Source organism: Miscanthus floridulus, chromosome 8, assembly GCF_019320115.1.
Source record: "Miscanthus floridulus cultivar M001 chromosome 8, ASM1932011v1, whole genome shotgun sequence".
NCBI classification, from domain to species: Eukaryota; Viridiplantae; Streptophyta; class Magnoliopsida; order Poales; family Poaceae; genus Miscanthus; species Miscanthus floridulus.
Window position 1 is genome coordinate 123,346,455 of NC_089587.1, and position 27,036 is coordinate 123,373,490.

At 52.4% G+C, this 27,036-nt stretch overlaps 1 protein-coding gene and 2 pseudogenes across 1 annotated transcript; 2 read left to right on the forward strand and 1 right to left on the reverse strand.

The window, feature by feature from the left end:
• Window positions 1-3,282: 3,282 nt before the first annotated feature.
• Window positions 3,283-24,527, forward strand: LOC136473465 (uncharacterized; annotated as a pseudogene).
• Window positions 21,435-23,657, reverse strand: LOC136475432 (nucleolin 2-like; annotated as a pseudogene).
• A 1,298-nt stretch (window positions 24,528-25,825) lies between the features above and the next one.
• LOC136473466 (protein PXR1-like) lies at window positions 25,826-26,763 on the forward strand. The gene is made up of 3 exons (XM_066471108.1): window positions 25,826-25,955; window positions 26,108-26,160; window positions 26,321-26,763. Exons 2-3 carry the CDS (start codon window positions 26,110-26,112, stop codon window positions 26,585-26,587), a joined length of 318 nt encoding a protein of 105 aa, XP_066327205.1. The 5' UTR covers window positions 25,826-25,955; window positions 26,108-26,109; the 3' UTR covers window positions 26,588-26,763.
• Window positions 26,764-27,036: the final 273 nt, after the last annotated feature.

Below are 27,036 nucleotides of genomic sequence, written 5' to 3' on the forward strand. Positions count from 1 at the left end.
TTGAGCAACATTTTCTCCAAAAAAAGACCATTCAACCCTGTCATATGCTTTACTCATATCTAATTTCACAGCTGCATAGCCATCAGATCCCCCCTTTTTGGTTTGCATAAGATGTGTCAACTCATAAGCTAGTAGGACATTATCAGTAATAAGATGCCCAGGCACAAAGGCACTTTGATTCAAAGAAATAATCTCAGGCAATATGACTTTCAGCTGATTTGACAAAACTTTAGATGCAATTTTGTACACAACACTACATAGGCTGATCGGCCGCAGATCTTTTAATTTTTCTGGATTTTGCATTTTGGGGATCAACACAATAATTGTTTCGTTCCATCCTTCTGGCATTGTGCCCCCATTTAGCAGGTTCTTCACTTCCCTCACTACATCCTCCCCAACAATACTCCAGTACTGCTTGTAAAAGAGGGTTGGCATTCCATCCACCCCAGGAGCCTTTAAATCCCCCATATTATCAAGAGCATGCTTAATCTCCTCTTCACTATATTCCTTCGTTAAGTGGTGATTCATATCAGGCGTCACTTTCTGGTGAACCTGGTTTAGCAACTCCTCAAAACGAGCACCTGCATGGGATTCAAAAAGGGATTCATAAAAGTTAGTAATCATCAATTTCAGCCCTGCTGTATCCTCCATTACACCTCCATCATCCTTCACCAACTTTTTTATTCTGTTTGTCCGTTTCCTTTCAGAAGCATATTGGTGGAAAAAAATTGTATTCCGATCTCCCTTTTGTAGCTAATGAACATGCGCTCTTTGGCGCCAATACAGTTCCTTCTGATCTTCAAGCCTCCCTAGTTTATATCTGAGAATTGATTACCGTGAGATGTTTTGTCCATTTAGCACATCTTTTCGACACTCTTCCAGATTTTTGCGTGCCCTTCTAATCCTTTTCTCGAAGTCCCCCAAAATGTTCTTGCTCCAGTCCCATAAATCTGTTGACACTTGCCTAACAGCATCTCCCACCCTCCATCTGGTGGCCTGTAAGTGGCAGTGGTTATCATTTTGGATGGGTCTCATGGAGTGAAGGCCCAATATATAAGTTAGACAAGATTTAATTTAAAAGATGGTTCTTAAATCAGGTTTTGGAAAAAAAAAAATTATAAGGTTAGGGAAAAACAATTTGGGTTCACATTATCCAAACATGCATAACACTATCCACAAGAAACATGCTACAGTGCTGAATTCATTAGCACAGGCTTCCTAAATAAGAGCTTTGGTCGGCATAAATCACAAGAATGGCATAATCTAGTAGCATGCATTGCGAATGGTAACTTACAAGTTGGACTTTGAACAAAAATGGTATATTCACATTAAATTCTCTATATCTTATTATAGTCATTAATAGTATTAAAGTCACACAAGCAATTTAGCGAACAAAATTACTTTGAAAATTAAGGTTTTTTATGTTTTATAAAAAAGAGTGTCATCCTTACTAAAGATAACCTTGCTGGAGGAATCGTAATGCTAGTAGATATGGTGTTTTTATGTTAAATTAGAAACAATTCAACACCCCTTTTTTTAATGTCATTATGCTAGGTTCTAGTGGTGTGCTTTACATATTGTGTTAGGTGTCATGCTCCACTAAATGTGGAAAAGTATATTTGGTGGATATCATAAAAAGAGAGACAATCACTATCACTACAAGAAATTTGGCTTTACGTGACGGTTTAATTGTGACCTTCTAACAAATCATCACAGAATGTAGTCATATGTGACGGTCCAAATCTAAGGTGATGGATGTATGACGATTGGTTAAATTATCGTCATAACTGGACGTCACGGATCATTTTAGTCATCCATGACAGACTTATTGGAAGGTCACATATACAACATCCAACGTGTCATTGTGATGTGAGCGTCCACATCGTTCCTACATGTCATGCTGAGTGGCAGGGGGGCTGGTGGGACCTACTTGTCAGTGAGAGATGTAAATAGGGAAGGTGGGAGGAAGGTAAATGGGGAAAAAAATGCTGCTGCTAAGATTTGAACCTTGGACCTGTCGATCACAACAGCTGGATCTAACCACTTGGACACTGATTCATGTGTGTATACTAGTGATATGTTTATTCTTTTGACCGGTGGCAAACAAATTAGGATAGTTTTGAAACAAATTAGAGACCGTGTCCAGGTCTCCAGACCACGCGACCGTGTCCAGACCACGATCCTGTCCTCGCCGGCCGCCGGGTGCGCATCGCCCCTATCCACGCCGGCCACCGGGCGCGCACCGCCCATCGCCCGCTGCCCGCCGCCCCTGTCCTCGCCGGCCATCCCTCTCCGCACGGGCTGCCCCTGTCCTCTCCAGCCGCCGCTGTCAGTGCCAGCCTTGTGGTCCCTGTCCACGCCGGCTGCCCCTATCCACGCCGGTCGTCCCGGTTGCTGTCAGCGGTGGCGCGGTGGCCGCGGTGAAGGCGATACCGAGAAGCAGCCACGGCAGCAGCTCCGTCAAGCCCCCCTGCAGGGGATCCATCGCCGCCCACCTCCAGAGATTTGCCTCAACTAATTTCGATTGATACGGATCTGGCACTATTTTATTATTTCGATAGCTAAGAAAAAAATAACAGAAGAAAAAAAAGAGGCACCCTGAACAGAGACGCGCGCCCTGGAAAAATTACGCGCGCGCTCTGAAAATTTCGCTACGAATTTACCATTATGCCCCGCCATCCGTGCATCCCACAAATGAAACGATGGGGATATTTTGGTAATATTGCAGCGCCATATATAATCTGGCTCCACCGTCTCGCAGGCAACGGCGCCACCAAATCCCCCCAAATCCTCCAATTCGCCCAGCCAACGCCGCCACCATCCCCCCAATCCATCCTGTAGCCTCCACCATCCCGCAGCTCCGCCGTCCATCAACCCCGCTCCACCATCCCGCAGCCTCCAGATCCACCGATTCCTCCACCGCCGCTTCGCCATCCCGCTCCGCCATCCAGCAGCCAACAAGCGCGGCCTCGATGGTGAAGGTGACGAGCGCGTCGAGCGCGACCGCCACCATCCAGCAAGCACCACCGATGTCGCCGAAGAAGAGGGGCAGGAAACCAGCGAAGGGGCCACGGCGGGGAGAGCATGTTGAAGGTGAATGTCTCTCCTGCACCTTCTATTTTGGGCCATCTAATTTTGGCGGAGGGGGATGTGGTCGCATGTGCCCCATGAGATGGAGCTGTCCCTCCTCTTCTCCGTGTTTCGGTGACGTACATTGCTGTAGAGTCAGTGTGCTATTGGGGCAGGTGATGCACATATAGGAAATGGTTCACCACTGGCTAAACTCTTTCTGTACATTAGCGAAAATTGGGGGAAATCAGGGGAGGGATGTTTGCTGGGTTACCTCACTAGTATTTTCTCCTCTTGGATTATTATGTGGAATTGTGGATGTGCTTGAAAAGCTTGGGATTGATGCCCTGAACTAAATTGCCACAAGATCCTCGTCAATTTCTGCTGCTACTACTAGCAGTGCCTTCTCAGAGTGATAACATCTGTGGGGTTCTTTAACCTGAACTGTTAATTTGTTATAGGTGCTGCTGCTGTGAATTCGAAAAGGCCACGGCAGGGAAACCCGATTGAAGGTAAAGTGTCTCTCATGCAGCTTCTATTTTGGGTGATCTCTGTTTCTGGGAATCACCACTGTTTACTGTTCTACGTTCTCCTTTAATTAAAAATAGTCATTGTCAGCTTAAGGTATTTGTCGGTGTGAGATTAGTAATGGAGGGTCCTGGTAGGAAAGATAATCTGCATGCTCCTCACAATATAAATTAGTTTACAAGTGAGGTCTTTTCACTATAACATGCTGCCATCTGCACTCTTTGTTCCTTCTCATTGCAGAAGCTCCGATCAATCCTTATTTACTCCTACGGATGAGAAAGTGTATGCGCAACAACGCATACATGCAGAAACTAGGACTTCCTGTGTTAGCTCAACTATGTGCGAACACTACTATTTCCCCAGAAAAGCGGCAGTAGCAGGACAGAGAAGACTCTGGTTCGGAGTACAATGGTGAGGATGAGGCTAACAGTGATGCCCATCTAAGTGATGATGACCTGGAACCTCCTACTTTATCATCTAAGGTTCTAGTTATTCCATAGTGTCAAATCTTAATATGTGCTTTGCTTGCTAATTGCATCTAATGTTTATCTCCCATTCTGTATGTTTGATTGGTTCTTTGCAGAAGAAGACAACAACAAAGAAGAGAAAGATAGGTGCTAAGAAGGAACAACCTGGGATGCAATCTAGTGTGGTCACAAGGGGAATGAAGAATCGTCCAGCTGATGTTAATGCAATGAATAATCAAGCTGAAATCCCTAATCAGGCTACAGAGGAAGGTTAACTGACTACTGTCGGATACAGTGAGAAGGGGTACCCTAAGCAAGAACCAAAAAACGACTGCTTAGACTTCGTAAAAGTCGAAACCAGCTAAACACCGCTGGCCTCGGCCGATTCTCCGACTCGCCCGAGGCCCCCTCACCACTGACCTCGAGCGATCCCCCACCAAAGGCCTCGGCCGGGCCACCGACCCTCCGTCTCGCGCGAGGCGGGCTCGGCAGCACTCCGCTGCCTCTTCCTTCACCCGTCCCTCTGACAAAACGTCGTGTCGCATTAACTCAGCCAACTGCTGCCCCTAACATCGGCCGCATGCTCGGCACAGTATGGCGGAATGGTCGACGGGACAGGAGGCAGGACTGGGCAGGGGTTACCCACCACTGTGCTAACCACTATGCACATGGTTGACGCCCATACCTCACAGTGCTGCCAACCCCTACTCCGAGGACAACGCAGCGTGGGGAGCCACGTCGGGGCTACTGTGGCCTCGGAATCAGTACCCAGGACCAATAATTCCCTCCAAGGCCTCAGCAGTTGGCTTCAGGGGCTCGGCAGCCTGAGGATCCATGTCCGTCGAGCCCCCTGCGATGGCTCGGCCTCGGCATCTGCAGAGCCACAGCTCCCTACGACGTCATCACACGATGACCAGCACGTCGCCCGGACTGGGCAGGGGTTACCCGCCACTGTACTAACCACCATGCACATGGTTGATGCCCATGCCTCACTGTGCTGCCAACTCCTGCTCCGAGAACAACGCAGCGTGGGGAGCCACGTCTGGGATACTGTGGCCTCGGAATCAGTACCCAGGACCGATAATTCCCTCTAAGGCCTCGGCAGTTTGCTTCAGGGGCTCGGCAGCCTGGGGATCCATGTCCGCCAAGCCCCCCACGATGGCTCGGCCTCGGCATCTACAGAGCCACTGCTCCCTACGACGTCATCGCACGATGACCAGCATGTCGCCCGCCATGTCCTGCATCAAGCAGTACTGGAGCCCCATGACGCATAAGATCAAGTATGACCGGCGCGTCACTTCTGCACAACAAGGACGGGGCCACTCCATCGACCATACCACAACAGTGGCCGGCTACAGGGTTCGGACACGCCACCCCCATTTATAGAGCGCTATGTATGGACGTCCCGGGTTCTCCCTTAGAGTATAAAAGGGAAGGACCGGGGCCATTTCTAGAAGGGAGGAACAGGCAGAAAGACGAACACACAGATAGAACTACACACTCCTACACTGCTTAGGAACAACGCCTCAAGCAGCCCGCGCCACCCTCGCCGAGATCTGGGGCTAGCTTCCTCTCTCACCTAGCTTGTAACCCCCTACTACGAGCACTCCGGTGCAAGGAATACAAGATCGATCTCTCAGACTGGACGTAGGGCCTCGATTGCCTGAACCAGTATAAACCTTGTGTCTCTTTGCATCACCATCCGGGATTAGGGGCATGCAGCACAAATTCACTCGTTGGTTGAGGGACCCCTGGTTCCAAAACACTGATAGTTGGAACGCCAGGTAGGGGCCTCTGCGTGTCAGCTTCGTCATCCTAGCAGGACCCGGATGGCAGACCCCATACGACCATTGCGTCTCGGCACCGTAGTTTGGTTCGGGAGCCTAGAGTTCATGTCTCTAGGGCATGAGTACGACATGGTGCTCCTCACTCCTCGAGCCCCACCGTCCGACGATGAAGTCGCGCCCCGGCAGCCTAGGCGCAGGCGGCGCCCGGGCGGCCGCTCTCGCCACGCTCGCCAGGCACGACGCGAGCAAGGCCACCCCGACGCTACGCGAGCCCGGGGCGGCACGCCACTCCCCACCGATATCCTACGACCAGCTGTTGGTACGGGGTCCTTGGCTGGGGACCTGTCTGGCCTGAGCATGGACGAAGGAAAATCGCCGGTGGCTCGCGGCGATGCCCAGTCGTCTAGCTCCGCTCCACCACTCCCTGAAGAGTCGACCCCGGCGGGGCAAAATATGGAGACGGCACCGTCCCCATACCCCTTTGGGTTGAGGAATGCCGCCGCCTCTTATGCCTACGTCTACACTGCCGCTCACGAGCACCCCTCGGAACGCCGCCAGCGCTTCGCTCTCGACCTGAGCACCCACTCCGACTCCTCGGACAAGGACGAGGCATGGCCCGGGGTGGATTTCTCCGAACTCCACAACCCTGGGGCTTTGCGCCAATTCTTGGCCGCAAGCGACTACTGCCTCGGCTATTCTGACTCCGACGACGAAGGGACTTACGATCCATCTTGTGAGTGCTTCCACGTCGGGCTCGGGATGCCAAGGGCGGGCGAAGAGGATGAGAGGACAGGCAACCATTCCCTGCCCTGGGCAGGGGCGGGTGACGCCACACCTCCACGCCTTGAAGCCCTGGCAGCACGGAACGAGAATCCCGTTCGCGGGGAGCATCGACGCCCAGACCTGGAGCAGCTCCGCGAGCTTCAAGCCAAGGTCGAACAAGACCGACTCCATCTGCAATAGCTTTGGGACACTCTCGAGCAGGAGCAGCAAGGGCGCGGTGAGGGCAGAGGAGCCCGAGGGAGGGCCCACGATGTCCATCACCGCATCAACGACAACGAGGGGGGAGAGCCACCCCCAATCTTTAATCGCGCTAGCCAGAATGTCACAGCGGCTGTGATGTTGGTCCGAGCAATGCCCGAGCCCTCCACCACCGAGGGGCGACGGGTCCGCGAAGAGCTCCGCGACCTCCTCGAGACCGCTGCGGTACAACAGGCCGAAAGTTCCGCCTCTCGCCGGCGCGGAGGCACTTCGGAGCAACCCACGGCGCGACCTCGCCGGGGCCAGGATGCCTCGGTCCGTCCCGAGCCCGCTCGCGCGCCGACGGCCAACGGGGCCCCCTCGGTGCGTGATCGACCTGGAGACCAGCACGAGGCACAAGGCGACCACGAAGTAGTTGGCAGGCGACGGTGCCATGGTGACGGAGCCGCCCGGGGCTACCACCCACACCGAGGCGGTCGCTATGACAGTGAAGAGGACCGCAGTCCTTCTCCTGAGCCACCTGGCCCTCGGGTCTTTAGTAGAGCCATTCGCAACGCTCACTTCCCAGCCCAGTTCCGGCAACCTGCCAACCTCACAAAGTATAGCGGCGAGACGAACCCCGAGCTATGGCTAGCCGATTATCGCCTGGCTTGTCAGCTAGGCGGTGCGGAAGATGACCTGCTCATCATCCGCAACCTCCCTTTGTTCTTGTCAGACTCAGCATGAGCCTGGCTCGAACACCTTTCTCCCGCACAGATCCACGACTGGCGCGACTTGGTGAGAGTCTTTGTCGGGAATTTCCAGGGCACCTATGTGCGCCCCGAGAACTCCTGGGACCTCAAAGGTTGCCGCCAGAAGCCAGACGAATCTCTTTGAGATTTCATCCGGCGCTTCTCCAAGAAATGCACCGAGTTGCCCCGCGTCGGTGACTCGGAAATCGTCCAAGCATTCCTCTCTGGCACCTCCTGCCGAGACCTGGTCCGAGAATTGGGCCGGAACGTACCAACCACAGCGGCCGCACTCCTCGACATCGCCACCAACTTCGCCTCGGGCGAAGAGGCGGTTGGGGCCATCTTCCCCAACAACGACGCCAAGGGGAAGCAGAAGGACGAGGCCCCCGAGGCCTCGCCCACCTGCGTCCCCAAGAGAAAGAAGAAGGGTCGCCCAGGGAAGCAGGAGGTCCTCGAGGCCATCCATGTCGCCACAACAGATCGCAGGAATCCCTGAGGCCCCCGTGGCCTTGGGCTATTTGACGACATGCTGAAGAAGCCCTGCCCTTACCATCAAGGTCCGGTGAAGCATGCCCTCGAGGAGTGCACCATGCTCTGGCGTTACTACGCCAGGCTTGGGCTCCCCGACGACGATGAGGCCAGGAAAAGGGGCGCCGGCGAAAGGGACGGCGATAAAGATGATGGGTTTCCCGAGGTACGCAACGCCTTCGTGATCTTTGGCGGACCCTCGGCATGCCTCACGGCGCGCCAGCAAAAGAGGGAACGCCGGGAGGTCTTCTCGGTCAAGGTGGCCACCCCCCGGTACCTCGATTGGTCTCAGGAAGCAATCACCTTTGATCGGGATGACCACCCCGATTATGTTCCAAACCCCGGGCAGTACCCGCTTGTCGTCGACCCAATCGTCGGCAACACCCGGCTCACCAAAGTGCTCATGGACGGAGGCAGCGACCTCAACATCCTCTACGTCAACACTCTGGAGCTCCTAGAGCTCGACCAATCACGGCTTCGAGGTGGTTCCGCGCCCTTCCACGGCGTCGTGCCAGGAAAGCGCACACGACCCCTCGGGCGCATCGACTTACCCGTCTGCTTTGGCACTCCCTCCAACTACCGTAAGGAGGTCCTCACCTTCGAGGTGGTTGAATTCAAGGGGGCTTACCACGCCATCTTGGGGCGCCCGTGCTACGCCAAGTTCATGGCGATCCCCAACTACACCTACCTCAAGCTCAAGATGTCAGGCCCCAACGGCATCATCACCGTCGAGTCCACGTATGAACATGCATACGACTGTGACGTTGAGTGCATCGAGTACGCCGAGGCCATCGTGGAGGCCGAGACCCTCATCGCCGATCTCGACCAGCTTGGTAGCGAGGTTCCCGACGCCAAGCGGCATGCCGGGACCTTTGAGCCCGCGGAGGCCGTCAAGCTCGTCCCCGTCGATCCCACCGTCCCCGACGGCCGAGGACTGAAGATCAGCGCCACCCTCGACAGCAAATAGGAGGCCGTGCTCGTCGACTTTCTCCGTGCGTACGTCGATATGTTCGCGTGGAGTCCCTCAGACATGCTGGGCATACCAAGGGAGGTCACCGAGCACGCCTTAGATATCCAGGCAGGCTCCAGGCCGGCAAAGCAGCGCCTGCGCCGATTTGACGAGGAGAAGCGCAGGGCCATTGGCGAAGAAGTGTAGAAGCTCATGGCAGCCGGGTTCATCAAGGAAGTATTCCATCCAGAGTGGTTGGCTAACCCTGTATTAGTCAGGAAGAAAAGTGGCAAGTGGAGGATGTGCGTGGACTACACTGGTCTAAATAAAGCGTGCCCGAAAGTCCCATTCCCACTACCACGAATTGACCAAATCGTTGACTCCACTGCAGGATGCGAAACCCTCTCCTTCCTTGATGCGTATTCCAGTTACCACCAAATCAAGATGAAAGAGTCTGACCAGCTTGCGACTTCTTTCATCACTCCATTCGGCATGTACTGCTACATAACCATGCCGTTCGGCCTCAGAAACGCAGGGGCTACTTACCAACGGTGCATGATCCAAGTCTTTGGCGAACACATCGGACGAACCGTTGAGGCCTACGTGGATGACATCGTAGTCAAGTCCAGGAAGGCCGGTGATCTCATCGGCGACTTGGAGGTTGCCTTCACATGTCTCAGAGAGAAGGGCATCAAGCTCAACCCCGAGAAGTGTGTCTTCGGGGTTCCCCGAGGCATGCTCTTGGGATTCATAGTCTCGGAACGTGGGATCGAGGCCAACCCGGAGAAGGTCTCGGCCGTGACCAACATGGGCCCGATCCGAGACCTCAAAGGGGTGCAGAGGGTCATGGGATGCCTTGCGGCCCTAAGCCGCTTCATCTCGCGCCTCGGCGAAAAAGGCCTGCCCCTGTACCGCCTCTTGAGAAAGTCCGAGCGCTTTTCTTGGACCACCGAGGCCGAGGAAGCCCTCGCCAGGCTCAAAGCACTGCTCACCAACCCCCCCGTCCTGGTTCTGCCCACCGAGGGCGAGCACCTCTTACTCTACGTCACTGCGACGACCCAAGTGGTCAGCGTGGCCATAGTAGTCGAGAGGCAGGAGAAGGGACATGCTCTACCCGTCCAACGACCTGTTTACTTCATCAGCGAAGTGCTCTCCGAGACTAAGACGCGTTACCCCCACATCCAGAAGCTGGTTTACACCGTAGTCTTGGCTCGACGCAAGCTGCGTCACTACTTCGAGTCCCACCCGGTGACTATGGTGTCGTCTTTTCCTCTGGGAGAGATAATCCAAAACCGGGAGGCCTCGGGTAGAATAGCCAAGTGGGCTATCGAACTCATGGGGGAAACCTTGTCTTTCGTGCCTCGGAAAGCGATCAAATCACAGGTCCTGTCCGACTTTGTAGCCGAATGGACCAACACACAGCTGCCACCCGTTCAGATCCAATCAGAATGCTGGACCATGTACTTCGACGGGTCTCTGATGAAGACTGGGGCTGGCGTGGGCCTGCTCCTGGTCTCGCCCCTCGGAGTACACATATGCTACATGATCCGGCTTCACTTCGCCGCCTCCAACAATGTCACCGAATATGAGGTCCTCGTCAACGGCCTGCAAATCGCCATCGAACTTGGAGTACGACGTCTCGACGTACGGGGTGATTCGCAGCTCATCGTCGATCAGGTGATGAAAGAGTCAAGCTGCCATGACCCCAAAATGAAGGCGTACTGTGCGATAGTACGTCGCCTGGAGAACAAGATCGACGGTCTCGAACTCAACCATGTTGCGCGAAAGTTCAACGAGGCCACGGACGAACTGGCAAAGATGGCGTTGGCGCGGACCCCGGTCCCACCGAACGTCTTCGCCAGAGACCTCCACAAGCCATCCGTCGACTATGCCTTGGCGACGGAAGAGGGCCCATCGGCCGAGCCCACCGCAGGGCCCGAGGCCCCCTCTGCCACCGAGACCTCGCCCGCCGAGCCCGAGGCCATGGCGATTGACGCAGAGCCTCCCAAGGCCGACCAAGGAATGGACTGGCGAGTCCCTTTCCTTGATCACCTCGTTCGAGGAGAGCTTCCTGCTGACAGAACCGAAGCCCGACGGCTTGCGCGACGCGCCAAGACTTACGTCCTCTACGACGGCGAGTTGTATAGGCGTAGCCCATCTGGTATTCTCCAACGATGCATCACCACCAAGGCTGGCCAATCCTTACTTTGGGACTTGCACGCGGGAGTCTACGGGCACCACGCGGCGCCTCGGACGCTCGTGGGCAATGCCTTCCGCCAAGGTTTCTATTGGCCAACGGCGGTGGCCGACGCCACGAAGCTAGTACGCTCCTGCGAGGGATGCCAGTACTATGCTCGACAGACGCACCTCCTGGCCCAAGCCCTCCAAACCATCCCCATCACATGGCCATTCGCTGTGTGGGGGCTGGACATGGTTGGGCCTCTGTAGAAGGCACCCGGGGGCTATACCCATCTGCTGGTAGCTATCGACAAATTCTCCAAATGGATTGAGGCTCGTCCGATCACTCAGATCAAGTCCGAGCAAGCGGTGCTGTTCTTTACGGATATCATCCGTAGGTTCGGGGTTCCTAACACCATCATCACTGACAATGGGACACAATTCACCGGTCGCAAGTTCCTAACGTTCTGCGACGACCACCACATCCGGGTGGCCTGGTCGGCCGTAGGACACCCAAGGACGAATGGCCAAGTAGAGCGTGCCAACGGCATGATCCTACAAGGCCTTAAGCCAAGGATATTCAACCAGTTGAAGAAGTTTGGCAAGAAATGGCTTGCCGAACTCCCGTCAGTCATCTAGAGCCTAAGAAATACCCCGAGCCGAGCCACGGGATTCACACCGTTCTTCCTGGTCTATGGAGCCGAGGCCATCCTCCCCACTGACTTAGAATACGGTTCCCCGAGGCTACAGGCGTACAACGAGCAAAGCAACCGCACTGCCCGCGAAGACGCCCTCGACCAACTGGAGGAAGCCCGAGATGTCGTGCTACTACACTCAGCCAGGTACCAGCAAGCCCTACGATGCTACCAAGCCCGGCGCGTCCAAAGCCGAGACCTGAAGGTGGGCGACCTGGTGCTGAGACTGAGGCAGAGCAACAAGGGCCGCCACAAGCTGACCCCACCCTGGGAAGGGCCGTACATCGTCGCTCAAGTGCTGAAGCCCGGGACCTACAAGTTAGCCAACGAGAAGGGCGAAATCTTCACCAACGCTTGGAACATAGAACAGCTACGTCGTTTCTACCCTTAAATTTCCAAACGTTGTTTACATTGTTTCTCGAAATACAATAAAGAAGCGTTCTTAGTTGTTATAATCTTTCGAGGAACCCCCCTATAGACAAGTCGATTGTATAGAACCTAAGGACCATACGATCGTCTCAAAGGCGAAAAGGCCGGCCGAGCCGTGAGAACGGCCTACGCCTCCGGGCTACGGTAGCTCCCTCACCACCTTTTCACCCAAAGGACAGCGTAGGCTCCGAGGAAGTTCTGTGCAGAGAACTTGTCTATCAATAGGGGCTCGACGTCACAATAGCACTATAAGGGAGACTTGGCTCTGCCTCTGCAAAGCCGAGCCTCCCTCGGGGGCTAAAAAGGGGGAACCCCCTAAGTCCCAAACACCGTTTGTTAATGGTCTTTCAAAAAATTTCTACGCCAAACTCTCTCGCGCTCCGATGGGACCTTCGCAAGAAACCCAAAGACCAAAAGCTTGTCTAGAGGCCAAAGGGTCGGTCGAGTCATGAGAATGGCCTACGCCTCTGGGCTACGGCAGCTCCCTCACCACCCTTCGCCGAAGGACGGCTTAGGTTCCAAGGGATTTCTTCGCGGGTTCCCAAGATCGAGACAGAGGGCACAGGCTCGGAAGTAGAACAGAAAACGGTTAAAAGACCCACGCACGCAAATACTTTAAAGGCCTCGACGGCCACAAAAACGTCACGATACGGCAACTAACTCAATCCGGTTACATGGCCCCTTTTGGCCCAGGTCAAAGCTCAAGGATCGGCGGCCGGCGCGGGAGGGACCACCTCTTCTTCAAATAGACCAGCCAGCGCTGTGCCAGGTGCCTCGGCCGCCTCCAACAGCTTCACGACCTCCGCATCAGCCTCCTCGTCATCTTCTGGCAACACATAGCCGTCGCTGACAGCCTCGAGGTTGATGGCGTAGTGCGAGGAGACGACGGCCAGGGCGCGCTTGACACCCGTGTGCAACGCCCCCCGGAGCCTCTCGTGGACGCGGCCGCTCAACGCAATCAGGCGGCTCCCAAGGGAGCTGGCTGATTGGACCTCCTCGACATCCAGGGCCTCACAGGCGGTACAGACAGCGCTGTGCAGCGCCTCGTGCTCCCGGACCTCAACATCCAGCGCCGCTTGCGCTGCGACAGAGGCCTCAGCCGCCTGGGAAGCCTCTTTCTCCAGATCTACGTCACAACGAGGGGTCAGGAGTCAAACGCGAACCAGAACAAATGAAACAAGGAACACGGTTCAGCGGAACTTACCCTTGGCCTTGCTCTTCTAGGCTAAGACCTCGACCCGAGAGGCCTCGGCCGCCTTGGTAGCCTCTGCCAAGGCGACTTTTGTCGCCTGATGCTCGCTCTGCTCCGCACCCAGCTGCCCAGCTGTGGCCTTCGTAGAGGCCGTTGCTTCTTGGGCCCGAGACCTGAAGGAGTCTCGCTCCTCCTCCAGTTCCTTGATCTTCGCCACCAGAGGGGCAGACTGCCCCTTAGCCGTGGCTAACTCGGCCTGAAGGTCAGCACAACGAAGGCGGAGGTCCTCCACTTCCGCACTCTGCGCCGACAAAAGCCCCTGGGCATCGGCAAGCAGGCCCTTCTGCCGCCGGAGCTGGTCCCAGATATCCCTCTCCCTTCATAGGAACACCGATTTCCCAAGGGACCGGGTCTCGAGCTCCTAAAGAGGTAAAAAACGCACGTCAAACGCTGCGAGGGGGCTCGAAGAGAAAACAACTCGGCACGAGAGACGAAAGTACTTACCTGAGTGACACCAGGCAAGTCCCCTTCCATAACAGTCATCGCAGTCTACAGCGACCGCACTGCCAGTTGGCGGTACTGCTCGAGGGTATCCCACCGCCCCCCCTCTGCGATATCTTCAAGGGCGAACATAGGCTCCCCCTCGGGATCAGCCTGGTTCCGCCAGAAAACACGCGGGAAGTTCCACCCACGGGGCTCGGGCCGTAGCCGTGCAAGGGCCGAACTCCCCTTGGCGGGATCTGGGACTGGCTGCTCTGCGGTACTGGCCGCCTCGACGTCCGCCGCCTCCTTCCCTCGGGAGGAATCATCAGACGAGATTGTCTGAACTAGGGGCGGCGCCAAAACTTGCTCCGTCTCCACCTCCATCGCCTCGGCCTCGACGGACCCAGGGGCTCTGGCCTCCGCCATCTCTACCTCGGTGGCCCCGGCGTCCACCGCCCTGACTTCGGAGGTCTTGGGGGCTCCGGCCTCACCCTCAATGGCCTCAGCAATGGTGGATGCCCCAGCCTCCTTCGCCCCAAGGCCCGCGACATCGCGAGGCGTGGGCTCCTCCTCCTCCACTCGCTCCGCGGCCGCCTTGGCACCCTTTTCCTGGGTAGCCGCCTCCTCCGAAACAGCCCCGCCCGACGCCGCGCCACGCTGCACGCCAGCCTGCGCCTCCGCTGCCTGATGGGTGGAGGAGCTAACGTTCACCTTGAGCGCCTTACGGGGCGCCAAGGTAGGATCTTCCACCAGATGCGTCTGGCTGGAAGCAAAGACACTCCCAAGGTCAGCATGCGACCAAGGGGCAAACAAGAAGTACTACGGACTCCACCAGAAAAGACGCTTACCGCGAACGGGGATGCAGCCGCTTTGACACCGCCAGCCTCCTCTGCAACGGCGGCGGTGGTGGCAGCAGTGTGGCCTCGGTGTCCACCGGTGCCAGCTGGCCTCCGTCGGACCCTGACACCTCCTCGACCCTTCGCGGAACCAATGGGGTCGCCCCCACCGTCGCTCGCTCCACCTCCACCGTCGAACCCATCGGGCTGACGGCACGCTCCTCCGACACCCGCGCCTCGGGCGCGTCGGCCTCGGCCCCAGGACGGGCCGCCACCGGCCCCGGGACACCTCCTCCTAGGAGCGTCAGCCTCCTTGCCGGCGCCCCGAGCACCATCTCCCTAATGTCGGGGAGGTGTTCCAGGCAGGCCGTCCCCACCTCGCGGCCGCCGCCGTCGCCCGAAGAATCCAACACCGACGACGAGGGAGACGGCTCCAACGGGAGACTGTCGAGCTTCTGACGCCGGCGACGGGCGTCCAGCTTTTCGCGCGCGAGGAGCTTCTTCGTGCGCTTCGCCTCCTTGGCATCTTTCTTCTTCTTCTCCTCCTCGGCGCGCGCCCTGTTCACGGATCACCGCCGGGCGTCCTCGGGAACGGGCGGTGGGGAGCCTCGCACGTCTCTTCTCCCCTGTGGGAACGACAAAGTAAGACAACAGACAAAAAAGGCGAAAAACAAGAAGGCCGCGAAAGCCTCGGCAACATCCAACTCACCAGTGAAATGTGCCCCCGCGATGGGCGCATCGGGAACGGCATCAAATCGTCGATCTTCGGCTTCCCGTCTACCGCCTCTCTCACCCGACGTAGGGTCTCGTCGTCGGTAAGGGGGAAGGCGGACATCTTGATACCGGCAATCGGGTCGCTCGGGGTCATCTCGAACAGCCACCGCCGCCGGGCCATCAGCGGCAACACCCTCCGGCGGTGAAAGGCCGCCACGACCACGGCCGCCGAAAGGCCGCGGTCACGCAGCTTCCCTAAGGCCCGCAAGAGCGGCTCCAGCCTAGGCTGATCAGCCTTGATAACGCCGTATCCCCATTTCTCTGGTTGACTCTCTACAACCCGCCCGGTATAAGGAGGAAGTCCTCCGTCGTCATTGCGGAGGTAGAACCAGCCGTCGTACCAACGACGGTTGGACGATGATAGCTGGGCCGGGATGTAGAGGGACTGCCGATCTTGGCGCACGTGAAGGGTGCAGCCGCCGGCCCTCTGCACCTTCCGGGCCCCCCTCGTTCCCCCCGGCTTGGTGGTGAACGTTGCCTAGAACAAGTGGAGCCACAACTCCCAGTGGGGAGCGATCCCCAAGTACCCCTCACATACGGCGATGAAGATGGCCGCCTGCGCGATGGAGTTGGGGCTGAAATTGTGGAGCTCCACGCCATAGTAGTGCGGGAGTGCCCGCATGAAGTTATCCACCGGCGACCCGAGGCCTCGCTCGTGGAAGACGACGAAGCTCACCACATAGCCGTCGCGCGGCCTCGGCTCCGACTCGTTCCCCGGAGCAATCCACTCCAGCTCATCAGGGTCGGTGATCGGGCGAAGAAGACCGGCCTCCACGAGCGACTGCAGCTTCTCCTCGGTGACGTCAGACCGCTCCCAGGGATCCGCCGGGAGGATGACGGGACCACCAGCCATTGCGCGGTGGAGGTCGCTGCTACGGCGGTAATCTCTCTCTCTCTTTCTTTCAGTCTCTCGCTCTCGCCCTTCTCCTCCCCGGTGCTCTACGCTCTCAGCAATGGCACAGAGGCAGCGAAAGCGAATGCGAAAAAGGTAAGAAGGGGGAGGGCGAGGCTCTTTGCGTATTTATGCAGGGACGAAACGAAACCACCGGACGACGAAATCGGGGAAGTTTCCCCCAAAAAATCCGGCGCGGTTATCCAGATCTGGTCTTACCGCCCACGCGCCCACTCCCTCCTCATTAATCGCGCGTGCAGATACGTCCCATCGGCTGACGCCACGTCGTGTCCAACCACAGCAGCAGCAGGCGCCGTTTCGCCTCCCTGAAAAAGCCGCCTCAAAAGACGCGCCTGCCGTTATTAGCCATAGGAAGAGAAATAACCCCCCCCATTCCTTTCAGGCAAAGGAACTGGGCACCGAGACCGCTACGGTCCAGGGGTTCGAAGGCTGGGCCCTTAGGGGTTTCGACAGCCGCTCCAGGGCAACAGAGTTAGGGGCGACTACGGGCGAGCCTATACGAGGCCGAGGCCCAAGCAAGCAAAACGCTTGGGACGCCCGGTGTCGTGCCCGAGACCGGCAGGGAGGTCTCCGAATGGGATCCCACCGTAGGGAGGCACCGAGCCACCGAGGCCTAGCGAACGGCCTCGGCACCCACTAGAGAAACCCTCCGGTACTCTTGGAGCGCGTCTCCGGACCGCTAGCCGACCCCCAGCGAACGGGGTACGGGCCTCCACTCGGACTTGCCCGATAACAGCTCACCGGAAGTGCCATCGCTCGCACCCACCGAGGGTAGCGCGGCACATTCCACCCCTCCTTCCGAGCGAAAAGGAAGCGCGAGGGTCGAGTAAAAAGTCAGGAGAATCCCCGATGGCCCTCTTGCTCCATGCAGAGGCTAAGGGACTCTTCCTACAAACCATTGCCGAGGCCCAGCGACTAAGGCTCGCACACGAGGGGGCTCGGCAAAACAAACCCTCCTTTCGAGCGAAAAGGAAGCGCGAGGGTCGTTCAAAAAGCCAGAAGATCTCCTGATGGCCCTCTTGCTCCATGTAGAGGCTAGGGAGCTCCTTCTGCAAAAGACGCCGAGACCCCGCGACCTAGGCTCGCACCCGAGGGGGGCTCGGTAGACAGACCCTCACGCGCGAGGGGCGAACCAAAAGCCAGGGGGACCTCTGACCGCTCTCTCGCTCCGTGCGAGAGACTCGGGGGCTCCTCCTGCAACTTTGCCGAGACCCAGTGGCTCAGGCTCGCACACGAGTGGGCTTGGCAAACAGCCCCCGTCTAAGCGAAAAGGACGTACGGGAGACGGACAAAAAAGTCGGGAGGACCCCTGACCGCCCTCTCGCTCCATGCGGAGGCTCGGGGGCTCTTCCTACACCCAAGATAAAGACAAGCGACCCGAGCCCATTACGGTCCAGGGGTTCAAAGGCTGGGCCCCCCAGGGGTTTCGACAGCCGCCCCAGGGCAAAAGAGTCAGGGACGACTACGGGCGAGCCTGTATGAGCGGACCCTATGTCGTGTCCGAGACCGGCAGGGAGGTCTCCGAATGGGATCCCACCGTTGGGAGGCACCGAGCCACCGAGGCCCAGCGAACGGCCTCGGCCCCCACTAGAGAAACCCGTCGGTACTCTTGGAGCGCGTCTCCGGACCGCTAGCCGACCCCCAGCGAACGGGGTACGGGCCTCCACTCGGACTTACCCGATAACAGCTCACCGGAAATGCCGTCGCTCGCGCCCACCGAGGGTAGCATGGCATCTTCCACCCCTCCTTCCGAGCGAAAAGGAAGCACGAGGGTCATACAAAAAGCCGAGGGAACCCCTGACGGCCCTCTCGCTCCAGGCGGAGGCTAAGGGGCTCTTTCCGCAGCATCGACGAGGCCCTGTGATCCGAACTCGCACCCACGGGCCCGGCAAACGCAACGAAAACCCCTCACTCGAAAGAGAAAAAAGCCCCTAAAGAAGTGAAATCACTCCTCCAGGGCCTCGGGGGCTACACCCGGCGGGTGCGCTCGCGCGCACCCACCGAAACCTCAAGTACAAAACACCATCCCAACAGGAACTATCAAGAGCCAATTCTCGTCAGAACCTCAGGGGGAGTGCCTCCACTCCCCCCAAGGCTCAGGGGCTACTGTCGGATACAGTGAGAAGGGGTACCCTAAGCAAGAACCAAAAAACAACTGCTTAGACTTCATAAAAGTCGAAACCAGCTAAACACCGCTGGCCTCGACCGATTCTCCGACTCGCCCGAGGCCCCCTCACCACTGACCTCGAGCGATCCCCCACCAAAGGCCTCGGCCGGGCCACCGACCCTCCGTCTCGCGCGAGGCAGGCTCGGCAGCACTCCGCTGCCTCTTCCTTCACCCGTCCCTCTGACAAAACGTCGTGTCGCATTAACTCAGCCAACTGCTGCCCCTAACATCGGCCGCATGCTCGGCACAGTACGGCGGAATGGCCGACGGGACAGGAGGCAGGACTGGGTAGGGGTTACCCGCCACTGTGCTAACCACTATGCACATGGTTGACGCCCATACCTCACTATGCTGTCAACCCCTGCTCCGAGGACAACGCAGCGTGGGGAGCCACGTCGGGGCTACTGTGGCCTCGGAATCAGTACCCAGGACCAATAATTCCCTCCAAGGCCTTGGCAGTTGGCTTCAGGGGCTTGGTAGCCTGAGGATCCATGTCCGCCGAGCCCCCCGCGATGGCTCAGCCTCGGCATCTGCAGAGCCATAGCTCCCTACGATGTCATCACACGATGACCAGCACGTCGCCTGGACTGGGCAGGGGTTACCCGCCACTGTACTAACCACCATGCACATGGTTGACGCCCATGCCTCACTATGCTGCCAACTCCTGCTCCGAGAACAACGCAGCGTGGGGAGCCATGTCTGGGATACTATGGCCTCGGAATCAGTACCCAGGACCGATAATTCCCTCCAAGGCCTCGGCAGTTTGCTTCAGGGGCTCGGCAGCCTGGGGATCCATGTCCGCCAAGCCCCCCATGATGGCTCAGCCTCGGCATCTGCAGAGCCACTGCTCCCTACGACGTCATCGCACGATGACCAGCACGTCGCCCGCCATGTCCTGCATCAAGCAGTACTAGAGCCCCACGACGCACAAGATCAAGTATGACCGGCGCGTCACTTCTGCACAACAAGGACGGGGCCACTCCATCGACCATACCACAACAGTGGCCGGCTACAGGGTTTGGACACGCCACCCCCATTTATAGAGCGCTATGTATGGACGTCCCGGGTTCTCCCTTAGAGTATAAAAGGGAAGGACCGGGGCCATTTCTAGAAGGGAGGAACAGGCAGAAAGACGAACACACAGATAGAACTACACACTCCTACACTGCTTGGGAACAACGCCTCAAGCAGCCCGCGCCACCCTCGCCGAGACCTGGGGCTAGCTCCCTCTCTCACCTAGCTTGTAACCCCCTACTACGAGCACTCCGGTGCAAGGAATACAAGATCGATCTCTCAGACTGGACGTAGGGCCTCGATTGCCTGAACCAGTATAAACCTTGTGTCTCTTTGCATCACCATCCGGGATTAGGGGCACGCAGCACAAATTCACTCGTTGGTTGAGGGACCCCCGGTTCCAAAACACCGATAACTACATTCTTGTAACAAATCGAACTCAAATTTAGAGACAACATTCCAAAGTACTATTACTAACTCTATATTGCATTGTAGCTGATGTAGGTGAGCAAAATGGCTGCCTGGCTGGAGATCAGCATGTACACACTGAGCTAAACCTAGATGGACACACTCCAAATGGCACCACAATGAATGATGTCAATGAAAATGGACAAACACAGGTTGCCAACATCGCTGAAGGTGTGTATTTCTAAGTCTTGCACATTGTAATTCCATACCCAACATAGGACAACAGTATACTAACACAACTCCTTCGTAGATGACCTATTTGATGAGGAGAACAGGACGAGGGGACCTAGTATTGGGAGGGAACTTGTTCAGATGACTCGCTCGAGGAAGAAGAGACTTCCTTTGGTTATTGAGCCAGGGAAGAGAAGACCAAACTCAGTGATGATCGCTGCAAAATTTACAACTGAGTGCAACATTGCAGTAAGACAAATTGTTCCAATATTTCAACATTGGAAGGAATACAAGAAGTATCCTAAGATGATCGACGCGTACATATTGAGAGTTGTTGTAAGTGTTCAAACTTGCCCCTTTCCACTATTTATTTGCAACATTAAGATTGTGCATTCAATAACAATTGGCAATGTTGTTTACTGTCACCAGTCAAAGTTTCATATGGATGCAAATTCATTACCTATGAAAAAAGCATGTGTGGCTATACTGAAGAAAGCTGTTCGCCAGCAGCGCTACAAGCTGAAAAAGAGGTATTTTGATGCTTTGCCACTACATCTGGTGCCCAAAACATCTCCTGTGGACACAATGACTAATGAGCAATGGGATAAACTTGTGGAACACTGGAAAAATGAGCAAAAAATGGTAAGATCATCCAACTTTTCCAATTTCATCATGTTTGATGTCATGTGTGCTTAGCAATAGAACCGTATTGCTGTAGGTGACTTGTGAGAAGAACAGAGAGAACAGAAGCAAAGTGCAGTTCCATCAGACCACTGGTTCTCGCAGCTATGAAATGCAAATTGTAGATTTGGTGAGTACAACTCATTGTCACTTTCAACTAGAACATGTTGCTGGAGCTTCAATTGCAAGATACTATATATGAACATGCTATTTGTGAGGTCTTTTCTTCTCTGCATATTTAAAGCTTTGTATGTAGCTATGGCACAAAGCTTAGTAATAGTTGACAAAAATCTGCTGTTGGTTGTGAGGTCTTTTCACTAGAACATGCTGTTTGTGAGGTCTTTTCTTCTCTGCATATTTAAAAGAGCTTTGTATGTAGCTATGGCACAAAGATTAATAATAAGGTTGTGGTACAGATTTCGCTACTGCATTTATGATTTTCATTCTATCAATTCCTGTGTTTGACCTTGCTTCATATAACACTGCAAACTGTATGATTAAAGTTCCGAGTTAGAAACCATGTCCAATTCTAGATAATGAACAAAGAAAACAAAATACTTGTTCAGAATATATGTTTGGGTGTTATAGTTTGTCTGGTTATGTTTCATGCACTTCATTGGATGAGAAAACACAGAAGTATAATTGCAGGGTGATTCATATTAAGGAGCATGACACTTATAAACTGATTCATTGAACTAAATGAAACTTATCTAAGAGTAGCACTGTCATCGCAAAATCAAAACTGTACCTAATCCATTCATAACATGAACATATATGATCTAACACACTACCTCCACAAAAATTAATAGTCAGTACCAAGAAAAGTAAAATAGTCGTTTTTTTGCAAACTTTGTTGGCAACCGGCCTCCCTGTACAGGTGAGCAACCAGATCACCCTTACACAACACTTGGCTAGAGGTAGAAGGAGTTGAGCACAGAACACAGCACACACAAGTGCAGCAACTGTGAAAGCACCATATCTGAACCTTGACACACTAGTATGCATTCAGATGGGGAGTTTATAAGTGTGAAAGCAACTCAATAATCTGTATCAGCAAAGAAAAACTGCATCTTTAAAAATGAAAATTAACAGTGACAAGAGAAGATGGGCAGCAATAGCACCATATCTGAACCTTGACATATGTTTACGAGTCGAAGCAGCAGATGACATCATGTTTTGTACAATCTCAACTGGACCAGGGTCTCCTGCTCTTTTATGCATTTGAATGAATATGCATCCATTGCAGCCAGACTCAAGGCTTGCAAAGAGCCTCTGTTCATAATACAAAAAGTCATATAAGTTAGCATATAATGCCATAAACCATAGTAGAATTTAAAAAAAAAAACAGATACATAGCTTAGTCAATATGTGCTGTTTTTGCATATAATATAATAAATGGATTGCCAGAAAGATTTCCAGCAGAACTGAACAAATGAAATACACAAGCAGATAAGACCTGGGATGATGACTCAGCTCAAGGTTCAAATAAACAGTTGCTAAAAAGGTGCATATAATACCAATTTCCACCACTTCATTAGTCAAGATTTCCTACATGATCTTCATCCCACAACAAATTGTTTAAGCTGAAGTGTACTGATCTACTTATACATGAACACTCAGTGATGTTGCAACAAGATTAAATCTAGTATAAAGTGATTTGTTAGATACAACAATAATCAACCTCTAAAGTCATGCCTGAAACAATTTTATCCTGTACAACCTAAATTTAAATTTTGAATCTGAGCTAGAGAAGATTATTAAGCACGAGAATATTTGATTGCAGTATCCTAAGGGTCACTATGGGACTTGGATCTACAGTATAAATTTGTATGATAATAGTAAAAGGATGGACAAGTCTACAGTAGTTTAAAAGCATCCCTAAGTTCCTATGCTGAAGGCCCTGCTTAATAAGAACAAAATTTAGAAAAGATAAATGGATCAATCCATCCTCAACTATGGAGAAAATGCTAGAAACTTCAGTTTATTCTTTGGTATAAAATTATATGCACTATACCATAACAGAGGAGCACTGTAGCAGATATCTTAAGCTGTAACCACACCAGAAAGCAAAGATACCTTTTTCCTATCCCCTATTTCTTTCAGGTCCTCGTCAATTAAATCATCAATATTTTTTTCACTAGACTCTTTTGGTTTATCAGTGGACTCCTTTAGTTCATCAGTAGTTTCTTTTTGCACGGTCTACTTAGAAACTGGAGGATCTTCCACACGTTGCTTCTTTTCTTTCGGTTCATCAGCAGTGACTGCTTGTTCCTCATTGTCCTTGCTCGCGGTAGAGGTATCAAGTACCTCCTGTTGGTTCTCAGATGGAGTGGTATTGTCCTTACTCGCGGTATCAGAGGTATCAAGCACCTCCTGTTGCTTCTCAGATGGAGCGGTTTCACCTTTCTCCACATCATTCCCAATCCCATTGTCGGCTTCCTCACCAGAGTGGTCTTCATCCTCATCATCTGAAGAATCAGAGTCCTCAAACTTTATCTTTTTGTTCAGTGGCTTGTCTGGAATGTTTTTAGGCTTCTCATCCGATCCTTTCCCATCAACTAGGTCTTCGTAGAACTTTAGAAACAACAATGCAACAAAAATCTGCTGCTGGTTGCTTGGTTTTCAAAATTATATCACTGCATACTAAACTTGGGGTTGCAAAATTAGTTATGCCACTAACACTTGAAAATCTAGAAAATGTTCTAACTTAGTTTATTTAATGCCTTTTATCTGTGTTAGTAATACATAGAACAACAACAGTTTTTTAGAGTGTCCTTTTCTATTTTTTTTTTCAGGCGGACAAGTACAAAAACGAACCACCAAATGCACTGGAACTATTGAAAGAGATGCACTACAGCAAAAAGAAAGGATTTGCTCTTGCAGTTCAATCTCTTATTGTAAGTAAAATCATACTTAGTTCACAATCTGATGATACATTAGGTTCATATATCATGATCATTGACCTATCTATGTCTCTTATACTGCTAGGCTGAAATAGAGGAGAAGCTGAATGAACCTGTACATGATGGTCTTCAACCAAAGGATGTGACTGATGTGGTCTCTCAGACTCTTGTTCAGAAAACTAAGAAGAACAGGTTTCTTGTAAATGTGGGGCTCTAAAGCAATGCCACACGTGTTAGTGCTGAGCATGACCTAGAAGAGGAACTGGTGGTGGAGAAACAAACATCAAGTGATCTTAGGAAGGTTGTCAAGGCTCAACAACAGCAAATGGAAGAAATGATGAAGAAATTCCAGGAGGCAGAAGCAGCTAGGGCTAAGCAAGAAGAGGAGTCGAAGAAAAGGCAAGCTGACATTGATGCACTGATCAAGACTTTGATGTCCATGGTTCCAGGATGCCAAGCAACACAGTAAGGTTGTCTTGGGTTATCGGCTAGTGCACTTTGCTGTTGGTTGCTTATTTTGGTGATGGATGCTGCGCTGTGAACAAGTGTCTGTGTCTTTTGGTTGAATTGATGCATGGCTGTGAACTTATGTGCCTGTGAACGACTGCAGCATGGTCTTTGACCTATGCATGCACGGCTTTTGGTGATGGATGTATGTTCTGTGAACTATATTTAGATGTATGTGTGAACTGCAGCTGTTCTGTGAACTAAAGCATGGTCTTTGACCTGATGCATGTTTTGTTGTGCCAAACTTCATATGTAACTATATTTAGATGTATGTGTGATGATGGGACCTTGGCATATTTATGTTTATCTGTGATGATCTGTGGTCATCTATGGCGATGTGAATCATGTGAATTTAAATTTGAATGTGTCGTCAATTTAAATGTGAAATTGATGTCCATTTAAATTTGAATTTGGTGTAATTTAAATTTGAATTTTTGCTGATATGTTATGGGCCACAATGGGCCAATTCTACTATGCAATTGGGCTAGCCCAATAGTGTGTACTAAAATATGGGCCCAACTAAATCTAAAAAAATACACAAAACATGGGCCTAATTGAAGAAAATAGGCCATAAAAAGCCTACTGATGATGTGGCAAGGTGGCATCCTAATGACATGGCAACAGCTGAAGTGGCAGCAAAACCATGATGGTTCAGTTCATCACCATAGCCTCTTCCTATAGTTGCCCTCCGGTTTATCCATGACGATCCAAAAAACCAACCTGTGACGTTCTATTTTGGTCTAAAAAATGTATGACGCGGGATAGGTGACGTTTTACTGGACCGTCATCGATAGTTAACTGTGACGCGTTTTCGCTTGTCCATGACTAAATCAAAACGTCACGTAAAGCCAAAATTCTTGTAGTGTATAATTTACTATTACATACTAGTGTTGCTACTTTTTGTTAGTCCATATGGCTAACAAGAATTGACACTATTTTTCTGATAAATCTCAACCTAAAACATATTTGCGAGTTCTATTCAAGGGCACATTGGCTACAATTTTGGGCCCATTACAACATGTGAATAGAGAAAAGACCACATCCTACAGCCATGTCACAAGCTGGAGTCTGCAACAATGGCTTTCTTCGCCTCCCATGGGTTTTAACCAAATTATGACTTTGCCAGTCGTGTGAGACTATTTTTTGTGGTGAACCTTGTAATAGCGTGATTTGATTCCTCTCTTGAGAGGATGAAGAGGGATGGTACTTTCATTTATAAAAAAGGAAATACTATTTTTACCCAAATGGATTTTAAGTTTTTGTGGTTGTTATCTGGCTTGGTGAGACTTCCACTCTTATCCCCACAACATATGCCCAAATCTATACACAACCCTAATTATAGAAATGCATTGCTCCAAGTCACAATTAAATTTTCCTAGAACATGATAATTTAAGCATGTCACTTTTTTCAGGCTTTGCTTCAATTTCAAGGATCGATCTAACAACATTGTAGCAACATTTTGTTTTGAAGACTTCTCACAACTAAGCTTTGTTATCTTGGTCAAGGAAAGCACTGATTTCAAACAACACTTAGATTTCTTGTTTGGAAGATGCATTGCTGATGGATAAATATACTTTATTTGATTGATGTGTGTATTCAGTTCTAGGATCTTATACTAATATATTTTGTGATTTCTTGGGCTCCTACCACAATCCAGATGGAAGGAGAAGTTGCAACTCACCACGAGCCAGCAAAGGGGAAGGACAAGGTAATCAATGCAATAGTTTGCCCTTGTATTTAGGCAGCACCGTACCAGGCAATCAATTCACATTTTATTGTCTTGCACTATAATTATATCTATGCATGAAACATGGTGAACATCTGCATTTTTTATTCATTCCTTTTTTATCAAAATCGAAATGTGCAAGGATCACACTGAAGAGGCGAAACCTGTGAAAGACAAGAAGGAAAAGAAGCCAAAGAAGGAAAAGAAAGAGAAGAGCGAGGACAAAGAAAAGGAGAAAGTTAGGGAGATCACCGACGCTGCCAAGCTGAGGACCAAACTAGAGAAGTTGGATGCAAAGATTGATGACCTAAAGGCCAAGAAGCAAGAGATTGTGGCTCGACTTTTGGAGCTTGAGGGGACATCACCAGCCAGTGGTGAAGCAGCTGCACAACTGGTGACTAGCGGGTGATACGACATGTAGATGATTGGTGGGGACCTTGGAATGAGCTGAGCAACTGTTTTCAGCTAACAAGTTCTATAGAAGGAGGCACACAAGCAAAATAAATTGACCATTTCGCATGTAATTATTACTATAACCACTCGTGCTTTTGCATGGACTATAATCTTAAGCATTAGAAGTTCATGGATAACTTTAGCTCCCACAATTAACTAAAATTCTTTGTCTTTGTGCACGATATCCATATAGATCTGTCTATGATCTCTATCTATATGATAGATTTACCAATTACTTAAGTTATGTCATAGATTTTCCCCATTTGCCTCACATCTCTACGTGTCTATATTATATCTTTAGTTGAAATCTTAGCTTAAGTTTTACCAACCCTTATTGTAGCCCATGTGCCGTGAAGTCATAAACCTATATTTTAGCTTTCATTTTTGACTTATTAGTTACTATTT